This window comes from Oncorhynchus keta, chromosome 22, assembly GCF_023373465.1.
Source record: "Oncorhynchus keta strain PuntledgeMale-10-30-2019 chromosome 22, Oket_V2, whole genome shotgun sequence".
In the NCBI taxonomy this organism is placed as follows: Eukaryota; Metazoa; Chordata; class Actinopteri; order Salmoniformes; family Salmonidae; genus Oncorhynchus; species Oncorhynchus keta.
The window spans coordinates 4,664,240-4,675,440 of NC_068442.1; the positions used below are offsets into that span (position 1 = coordinate 4,664,240).

Below are 11,201 nucleotides of genomic sequence, written 5' to 3' on the forward strand. Positions count from 1 at the left end.
GCCAATGTCTGGTGTTCAATGGAGGCCTACAATCCATGAGACTTAAAAAAAAAACAATGCAGGGCTTGACATCAACATGTTTATCCACTTGTGCTTCAGACATGGTGACTGAAAATGTTGTAATGTTGTTTGATGCAAGAAAACACTTAACAAAATATAATGCATTATTATTCCCATACAATTATTATAGAGAATCAGAAAACTTATGCCAGCCTCTGCCTATTGGCTACATAGCTTATTCAAGCCTGTCTCAAAATACAATACTGCCCCTTTAAGACAAAAAAAGCTCTCTACCTGACTAGCTTTTCAAAGATGTTTAGAAATGTACTCGTTTTGTGCTCTTGTAGAAAGCAATCACTCCCCTATTGCTGACTACTACAAATGATCTATAACTGGGCTTATAACTCACTAACTAGCAAAATATATGAACAAAAGTTGGACAAGTGGCTACAGCTCTCACTTTGATCTCAAATCATCTCCTCACGACCGCTCATGCTGTAAACACAGTCCAGTTCGTTGTAAATGGCACAGAATCGTACTCCGATGCATTCTGCCTACAACAAAATCTCGAGTTTGTTTTGTTGTTGTTATGTTGCATTGAAAGTGGGTAATATTGTGTTGATTCGATCACACTTGCCCCAGTAAAGGGAAACATTGATAGTGTTTACAGGGAAAACAGTAGTCACCAACTTTTTTCAAGATCACTTTCTGAGTCAAAATGCAAGATGATATCTACTGCTCAGAATTTATTTTAACATGACTTAAAAAATGTAAGCCTATGCAACATTAACCAATTAAAAACAGACCTGTAGCAATTAGGTTCGTGCAGTAAGCTAAAGATAGGCCCATTACATTATCACAGCATATTAGCTTTGCTTGAATTGCCCTGCCAATGCATTGTTGTTCAGGACATTTTTTAAATTATATTTAAATTATATTATATTTATATGATCACACCCGTAATAGATCCGTTGTTTTATTACTTGTGAGCCACAGCTGAGTGAGCTATAATTAACTTTTTATTTGTATTTTACTGGGCTGATGGTGCCTGCATCTGATGGTCAGTCTCAACAGAGGGCGAGAGCAGCAGACTGAGGGTCCGCTTCTCAACATCCCTCCACTCCCCCTTTCCACCACTGACACTGACCAAAAAGGGGACACCGTCTTCCAGCTGATGGCGAAAACTCGAGACGCACAGCATTATTTCTGCCTCATGCACAAATTCATGTTGTTACTCCTATGAACAGAGAAAGTGAAATATTCCTTGATATTAAAAAAGACTCAAGAATAATAACAACACAACCCTATCGATACACGTTCCTACTCATTCATTACTGCTGCAGTGCTTGTTGTAAGCGATGGGTGGAAATAGGAAGAATGCTAATTTTAAGGCTTATAAAAGTGTTGAATACAAAGTGTTGAATACAAAGTGTTGACAGCGCTGAGTAAGAACATAAACATGAACTCACTCATTAAAACAGAAGCTCGTTGCTGTGTTCGTTGACAGTCTCTCTCTAGTCATTGTTTCAAATGAATTTGAAATCTCACAGCTACAACTTTGCTGTAGCTTTCTTTTATGCCTGCTTTGTTACTGCAGACACGGTAATCTGAGTCATCCGATTGGCCGGCGGTAGGTCTATAGTGTACTTGAAAACACATGAAATGGTTAACAATGGCAACAGTTTGCCTACCCGGTGCTCAGGGCTGCTGAATCAGGTGCACCTACCGCCAACAGCCTGAGACGAATAAAAAAAAAATGGGAACACAAATGCTTTTTTATTGGGTCTTTTACAGAAATGTTTTTACCATCGACTAGGAGTTCCTTGGTCAATAGTAGTGTACTATATAGGGAATAGGATGCCATTTGGGATGCATTCATTGTCAAATCACTGGTGTCCTGCACTTTGGTGATCTTTGGTGATTGTGTGTTGACAACCCTCAGTTAAACTATAATAACATGATTAAAGGGCTACTCCCTGATTCTTACTCTAAACCCTCAATAAAATGTAAACAACACAATTAAGGTTGACCTCAACATTCACATTTTTATTGCATGGTTGTTATCATATGCCTACACACACACATCAGCATTTATCAGTAAGGTATGATTAGGTACAATCCCTAACAATGTTGTAAGGTAGGTCCAGTTTCCTTGATGTACAAATATCAACATTCGCTTTTGTCAATGCAACAGCCAGCATTCAGGGATCTTAAGTAGGATGGTGCTTTACTATAAGTTTGTTCATGTCAATTAAACCTAACATTACTTACTGTCTCTTCGATATCGCTAAAACATTGATACTGATATCCCCAAAGAGCATTCCTACATTATGTTTTTTGTGCTCTTCTGAATGTCTTGACTTGAATCTTACCACAGGAGTCTTCAAGGTTTCTGAGGTTTAGTGCAAATCTGAGAAGAAATTAAGGCAACAATATAAATATATCAAAAATAGTTGTCATGATAGACCTTGCTTTGCTACAAAAAAGGTAAAAAAGTTTTGTCCTCGATGAGAGTCAGAGACAGATTTTTCAGCTCCTCAGGGGAGCTGACAGTCTTATAACCAAGCTCCTGTAGAACTTGCTGACACACAGTCTGTGTGTAATCAACCATGTCATAAGACAATTTGAGCCTCCAGCTTTCCGCATTGGCAGCTGAGTCCCGAACAGTGCCGTATTTATGCTTGGCGGACAGATCGTTGCTTCCCCTGGTGTTGTTCTGGATCCAGTCGCCTACGTTCTTGTCCATGATCAGACCCAGGTATTCATAGATCTCCTTGGTCTTCTGGAGAGGGTTCCTGGCCAGGTCCTCATACCTGACCAACATGTACCTCCCTTTGAGCCAGGGGGGCCTGCTAAGGCCCGTTGTCACAGAACCCAGGAAGTCCTCACAGACCATGGTGAGCTGGGTGAGGTCCAGGTTGTAGGGCCTCCTCCCAGTGGCCCTCCAGATCCTCCAGAGTCTATAGGTGTCCCTGAAGGTCTCGATGCGGGAGGCCAGAATCCCTCGGGGATCCCTGACCAGCTGGATCACCTTGAGGTTGAGCCTAGGGTCCTCCACCAGAGCTCTGAGGTCACTCACCTCCGGTATCCTCACTGTCTTGATGGCCACATGGCGCCTCTCACGGCAGGTGTCCGACGCCAGCGTCATGTTGAGACCGCCACACCTCCTGACGCACTCTCCTTCATCAATGTTCAACTCTCCAGGACTAAAGGCGTCGCAGACGGGCAGGGAGCACAGAGCCTTACTTGCTCCCCTCCGGAACAGCTTGTCTGTGCTGTGATTGGCTGGCTGGGGTTTGATGTAGCTCTCCAGGAAGTAAAGGTCACAGTCGTAGAGGCTCCGGAGCAGGTCCCTGCTGGCCCCCAGCATCACCCTGGTGTCGCCTGCCGTCCTGCTGTGGGACAGGCGGGGGAGCAAGGTGGTCTGGACATGGTAGAGCGGCTCAAACAGATAAAACACATCCTGGTGCTGGTTGAACAGCTGACCCACGAAGGAGCTGCCGCTGCGGGTCGTGGCCAGGATGAGAACGTGGGTCTTCCTGGAGACGTTGGAGGTTAAGTAAAGGAAGTCGTCACAGATCCGCTGGTCAAAGGACGAGTCCACCGCATCCTGCCACAGCATGCCGCAGTTCAGAGGGTTTGAGGCTGTCACTGGACACATCTGGAATGGCTTGGCTGTGAACGTCCTGATGGCTGTGTACTGGATCGCTATGGACAGTAAGGCTAGCAGAATCACAGCCTTCCAGGAACATTGCATGGCTGAATTCATTCATTTAGATAGATGATACAGTCTGTTCAGATCCTGTTGGAGCAAAAATACAAAATAAATAATACGATAATACTTTTAGAACGATTATTCGTGCTGTATAGAATACCCACACAGACAGAAAGGAGCAGCAAAACAGCTTACATTATATACAGTCTCACTACAAAATAAAAAAAAGTTAGCGTTTTGAATCCCATAGATGTTCTTCCTAGACAGTTACTGTGGTGACCTTGCAAAACGAATTGTAATTGTTGTTTTGTAGAACTGTAATAAAGGAGTTACCTTCATGTAATACTGTCAAATACATAAATCAAACCCAAGTTGGATGTTTTGTTGTAATAGTTGTTATGTTCCATAGCCTTTCTGTCCTTTAAGCAGCAGGCAACCCCAAATGACAGTTTATGCATTCAGACAGCTTTACAACTAACTTCAAAGACTCTAGGACGCCTCGGGTCTAAGATTCCACAATGTAGATTCTAATTTACATAATGGTCATATTTGATGTAGATTCCACCTGAAAGAACTTCGCCATCTTCAGATCTCGAACGGCAGTAGGCCTAATACAATCATGTGCTATTTATACTGTAAGCTCTTCTATAGTCGACTACTATCTCTAATCCCTATACTCCACAGATAAGAACGATGGTTTTTAGCTTGAAAAAAATGAATTGATCTAAATTACCAATAAACGTAGCTAAGAAGTTGTTGGTCAATACTGGTGGCACACAACCCATAAGTCTAAATGTGTCCAAAATAAACATTTATTTTTACTCTGTAAATGTTTAGTGTTTTATTTTCCCTTAGAATTAAAAGCTATATGCCTATTATATAGGTGTAGGAATTCAGTGATATCATACGGTCTAATGCAAATACACTGTGATAAAAGGCTGGCGGCACCTGTGGAAAAGTAATTTCTCGCGCAACGCCAAGTCACAGGATAGATGTGACAGCGAACAATTGACGACAGCGCCGAGATGTGATTTACCGCAGTGCAACAGAATACGCTTTCATTCAAAGATGATTAGCCTAGAGAAATGGGCTAGACGTCTAGGCATGGCCTCAATAGTACTTTTTATGTTTTTAAATAACCAAATAACGGTCATGTTATTCTTAAGAGCCTACACACAAAACACAGTTTAAACAGAAATAAAAGAGATCAACCTCAAAGCATCCAATAAGCTACTTTCTTACCTCATAAATTCATAGTGGGCAAAGGCAGGTGCTCGTGAAAAACACCATAGAAAAGCAATGCAACGGTTTCAAATGTCGTCACAAAAATCTGGTATTTTAGGACTAAACATTCTTGAAGGGCAGCTTCCCTGTCTTCTTCCCCCGTACATCTGAGTAGCACATCGAGAGAAGCTGTTCTCGCAGATAGAAGAGTCACAATCAGTCAGTGTTAAATAAGGAAAATATCATGATAAGAGAAATTAGTCGAAGCGCCAGGCAGAATAAGACAATTGAAATCCAACAGGGTAAAATAGATTCGAGAAGGATGCTGCAACCGCAGCCTTCGCAAAGCCCGCCGCCGTATATTCCAGATTGCCTTGACTAATGTGCGTGTTGTAGCCTAGGCTATGGCTTGGTGGTGTGGCTTTGTGTGAGGTGTGCCAACCAGAGCCCGTTCTGGACTACCCCAAACCTCCCCTACATCTCCCCTCCTACCCACAGCCCCTGGCAAAGCACACGACTTGGTCACGAATAATAATAATACTATTTAAAAAAAACAGAATACAGCATAAATTACGATTTAGACACATACACATTAAGGAGTTGGAGGTCAGCAGATCTTGCTTCAAATGCATACATATTTGTATTTAAAATACTTATTTTATATTGCATTTGAGTACTATTTTCAAATACTTTTAAGTATTTAAAGTTATATTTAAATAATTTCCTATAAAATATTTGGCTATTTGAAACTCTGTTCTAATATATTTGTTAAATACTGAGATGTACAATCAGTATGAAGACAGGGCATATGCAAGGCATCGATTAGGTCTAGCATAAAAGAGAGAGAATGCGTGAGAGAGAGCCTGTACCAGAGAGAGACAGAGAGAAAGAGAAAGTAAATGAGGTCTTATATAGCAGGGACTGAATTTTACATTTTCAATGTCCATTGTCACACTGGGGATTCTGGGGATGACGCAGCAGTATGAAAGGGATAGAAGAAGAATCCTGGATATTAATGAATATCCTGTTCTTCTAGTTCCCATCGTGTCTTACAAAATATGAACATCTGATAGCAAACAACAGCCTTTGCTTTAGTGGCAACTGAATGACAATCTCAAGGTATACAGTGCATTCAGAAAGTATTGAGATTTTTTTCGACATTTTGTTACATTACAGCCTTATTCTAAAATTGATTAAATCGTTTTTTCCCCTCATCAATCTACACACAATACCCCATAATAACAAAGCAAAAACAGGCTTTTATACATTTTAGCAAATTTGTTTTAAAAAAACCTGGAAATATCACATTTACATAAGTATTCAGACCCTTTCAGTACACAGTACTTTGTTGAAGCACCGATGACAGCATTTACAGCCATGAGGCTTCTTGGGTATGACACTACATGCTTGGCACACCTGTATTTGGGGAGTTTCTCCCATTCTCTGCAGATCATCTCAAGCTCTGTAAGGTTGGATGGGGAGCGTCGCTGCACAGCTATTTTCAGGTCTCTCCAGAGATGTTTGATCAGGTTCAAGTCTGGGCTTTGGCTAGGTACTCAAGGATATTCAGATACTTGTCCCAAAACCACTCCTGCGTTGCCTTGGCTGTGTGCTTATGGTCATGGCCCTGTTGGAAGGTAAACCTTCACCCTATTCTGAGGTCCTGAGCGCTCTGGAGCAGGTTTTCATCAAATATCTCTCTGTACTTTGCTCCATTCCTCTTTCCCTCGATCCTGACTAGTCTCCCAATCCCCGTTACTGGAATACATCCCCACAGCATGATGCTGCCACCACCATGCTTCACCGTAGGGATGGTGCCAGGTTTCCTCCAGACGTGACGCTCGGTATTCAGGCCAAAGAGTTTAATCATCAGACCAGATAATCATGTTTCTCGTGGCCAGAGTCCTTTAGCAGGCTGTCATGTGCCTTTTACTGAGCAGTGTCTTCCGTCTGGCCCCTCTGCCATAAAGGCCTGATTGGTGGAGTGGTGGAGAGATGGTTGTCCTTCTGGAAGGTTCTCCCATTTACACAGAATAACTCTGGAACTCTTTCAGAGTGACCATCGGGTTCTCGGTCACCTCCTTGACCAAGGCCCTTCTCCACCGATTGCTCAGTTTGGCCAGGCGGCCAGCTCTAGGTAGAGTCTTGATCCTTCCAAAATTCTTACATTTAAGATGCTGCAGACATTTTTTGGGTACCCTTCCCCAGATCTGTGCCGCGACAATCCTGTCTCTGAGCTCTACAGACAATTCCTTTGTTCTCATGGCTTGGTTTTGCCTCTGACATACACTATCAACTGTGAGACCTTATTCAGACAGATGTGTGCCTTTACAAATCATGTCCAATCAATTGAATTTACCACAGGTGGACTCCAATCAAGTTGTAGAAAAATATCAAGGATTGTTAATGGGAACAGTAATTATGTAAATCAGGTATTTCTGTTTTTTAATTTTATTTTTAATACATTCGCAAAAACATTCTAAAAACTTGTGTTTGCTTTGTCATTATGGGGTATTGTGTGTAGATTGATGAGAATTATAATTTTTTAAAATCAGTTTTAGAACTTTAGAATTACTTTCCAAATGCACTGTATATTTAAATGATAAAGCCAGAGAAGCCCGTGTTTGTTGGATATATTGGCATGGGTGTTGTTCGGACCGACACAAAGTCGAGGTCCGGCATACTGTGGCAATATATTCTCCAAACACCGGCTTCGAGGGCATTATCACTTTTATCCAGCGGGTTACCAATAATGACAGACATATTTTAATTAAAAGCTTTATTTTGATGAATGTATTCATACTATTTCATCCTAGAGGTCCTTCTGTGGCTCAGTTGGTAGAGCATGGCGCTTGTAACGCCAGGGTAGTGGGTTTGATTCCCGGGACCACCCATACGTAGAATGTATGCACACATGACTGTAAGTCGCTTTGGATAAAAGCGTCAGCTAAATGGCATATATTATTATTATTATATTATCCTACCAAAATATATAGTCCCGAACACAAATCTAGCGTGGCTCCCCAAGCCGACCGATCGTTCGTTCTATCGGTTTGTTTGCCAGAGACTCGACCCAGTCGTTCCGTCTTTTTGTTCTGTATCTATGGACGCGACCTAGTCGTTCGTTCTAAATGTTCCATTGCCATACTGGCTGACAACATTCTTATCCCTTGCTTGCTAGTTAGCCAACTATGGCTAACTTATAGTCACGTCAAAAAAATGCAGCCAAAATAACAGCAAATTAGCTGCATTTGCATTTGTTTATTAAGCTGTTTTCTAGTGACATTTATTTTGATACATCCGTAACAATGAGCTAATGAGGCGCTATTTCGCCTGGCATAGAAAATGTGCTCTCTTATCAGGACATTGTTGTTCAAAGGAGCTAGCCAACAACACAATAACTTCAAAATTAACCTGGAAAAACTGCAAACTAGCTGCAATTTGTTTCATTTGATATTTTTTTAATTGACATTTCTTTGTATATATCCATAAAAATGATGCCAGGTGATTCATGATTTCAACTGTCTGAGAAAGGCTGCCTGTCTGTCTCTCGTCCCGACTCCCGACACGTCCATTACTATTGGACAGCTGGAGATCAAATTTGAATATTGAAACAAATGTTGCAAATGTTGAAGAGACAGACCGCAAATACATTTCTACCCTCTCAATATTCACTTTCTCACTCAGTCAGAGTGTGTGTGTCTGCGAGCGTGCGTGTGTGTTAAGGTTTTGTCTAATGAAAATAATCTAAGCCTGATCATTTGATTCCAGGATTGCTGGAAGGACTGTGAAGGGTGCGTGTAATAGAGCAGTCTGAAGTGGTAATGTCATCAGCCTGTGAAGGACAAGGGAGGCAAGAGGTCAAGGAAAAACGAGTTGTCATGTTAAAGGACAATGTAGGCATCTCCATGAGAGAAATATACAAAAAAGAACATGTTTAACTCTCAAACCTTTAGAAGCATTGACTTTAATCTGTGTTGTGTGGGCTTAATAAAGGGAGACCGCGCTTCCCGATTTAGCCTCGTTTTAGATTTGGTTCATTAAGACATGGCTGAATTCAAATGTGAGTTGTTATCTCCTTCGCATATAGTTGGTCAGGCTGTTCATTTTGGACTGTGGCATGTTGCCCAACTTCTCTTCAATGGCTGTGCAAAGTTGCTGGATGTTGACAGGACCTGGAACAAGCTGCTGTGCATGTCAACCCAGAGCATCCCAAACATGCTCAATTAGTGACATGTCTGGTAAGTATGCAGGCCATGGATGAACAGGGTTATTTTCAGCTTCCAGTAATTGTGTACAGATCCTTGCGACATGGGGCCGTGCATTATCATGCTGAAACATGATGTGATGGTGAAGGATGAATGGCATGACAATGGGCCTCAGGATCTCGCCACGGTATCTCTGTGATTTCAAATTACCATCAATAAAATGCAATTGTGTTTGTTGTCTGTATTATTATGCCTACCCATACCATAACCTCACCGTCACCATGGGTTATTCCATTTACAACATTTACATCAGCAAACCAGTTGCCCACACGACGCCATGCACGGGGTCTGCGGTTGGACATACTGCCCAATTATTTAAAACGACGTTGAATGCGGCTTATGGTAGAGAAATTAACATTCAGTTATCTGGCATACAGCTCTGTTGGGCATTCCGTCTGTCAGCATACCAATTGCATGCTCCCTCAAAACTTGAGACATCTGTTACATTGTGTGTTGTGTGACAAAACGTCACATTTTAGAGTGGCCTTAAATTTTCCCCAGCCAAAGGTACATCTGTGTAATGATCATGGTGTGTAATCAGCTTCTCGTTATGCCACACATGCCAGGTGGATGGATGATCTTGGCAACGGAAAAATTCTCACTAACAGGGATGTAAACAAATTTGTGCACAACATTTTAGAGAAGTAAATCTTTTTGTGTGTATTGAACCTTCCAAGAGTGTGCAAAGCTATCATCAAGGCAAAAGGGTGGCTATTTGAAGAATCTCAAATATTACATGTATTTAGATTTGTTCAACACTTTTTTGGTGACTACATGATTCCATATGTGTTATTTCATAGTTTTGATGTCTTCACTATTAGTCTACAATATAGAAAATCGTTAAAAAAAATAATAACAATTTAAACCCTTGAATGAGTAGGTGTTCTTAAACTTTTGACCGGTATTGTACACGTAACCCTCGTTGGATCTTGTTTTAATCCGCGTCCTGTTTCGAGGCACAGGCGTAATTGTTCAGTTCTAGGCAATCTTGTATCTATTCCAATTCAAGCCAACCAACATGGTATTTTCTTATAGGGCATTACCTGCTGCACATGGCATGTTGATATTAGAGACTGTCTGATCTGAATACCCACAGCTGTAGCCTTGGGCTGATTCATGTAAATGCCAGCAGTTTGATTTCGAAGTTAGATGTTATTATAACTCTGGTTTCTCAAACCAATGCGGACATTCTGGCTATGACTGAATCTTGGTTAAGGAAGTCTATGCTGGACTCTGATGTGTCTCTGACGGGTTATAATGGTTTTAGGTTTGGCAGAGGTCTAACTTGTATTGACTCAGGGGTTTGAATACTTACAGTATGCAATCAAGATATATTAGTGATTTATTTGACCACCTTCCACCTTGACATTAAAGTATTTTGTATAGTTCGTAGACCAAAAATGTAAATTAAATCCATTTTAATCCAACTTTGTAATCACAACAAAATGTGGAAAAATCAAGGAGTGTGAATACTGTCTGAAAGCACTGTATACTTTTTACTTGACAATTGTTTCTGGTGTTATCCCTAAGATCTGGAAAGTGGCACATGTCCTCCCCCTACATAAAGGAGAAGATCCTTCTGACTTAGATAACTACCATCCAATTTCCAAATGATCTTGCCTTTCCAAAGTTCATTGAGGATTGCAGTTGTTTTAATTTATTCACATTATTTTTTGTTGAAATTGTAGTATTGTAATTGTACCTTGTAGTTTTTTTGTATTCTTTAAAAAAAAATCGGAATGTTCATTTTCTCGATTGTGAACATGTTTGTACTCAGGGAACCATGGTGAATTAGACGATGGTCTCAATTGGGCTGTCACACCCTGACCTTAGAGATCCTTATTATTCTCTATGTTTGGTTAGGTCAGGATGTGACTTGCGTGGGAAATTCTATGTTTTCTGTTTTTTGACAGCTGCCCAATCAGAGGCAGCTGTCTATCATTGTCTCTGATTGGGGATCATACTTAGGCACCAAAAATGAACCAAGCAGCGTG

General features: G+C 41.1%; 1 protein-coding gene across 1 annotated transcript; it reads right to left on the reverse strand.

Annotated features, from left to right (window-relative positions):
- Nucleotides 1-1,860: 1,860 nt before the first annotated feature.
- LOC118400719 (carbohydrate sulfotransferase 1-like) lies at nucleotides 1,861-5,385 on the reverse strand. The gene is made up of 2 exons (XM_035797730.2): nucleotides 4,958-5,385; nucleotides 1,861-3,802 (listed from the first exon to the last, which is right to left on the reverse strand). Exon 2 carries the CDS (start codon nucleotides 3,767-3,769, stop codon nucleotides 2,477-2,479), a length of 1,293 nt encoding a protein of 430 aa, XP_035653623.1. The 5' UTR covers nucleotides 3,770-3,802; nucleotides 4,958-5,385; the 3' UTR covers nucleotides 1,861-2,476.
- Between the last annotated feature and the right edge of the window lie 5,816 nt (nucleotides 5,386-11,201).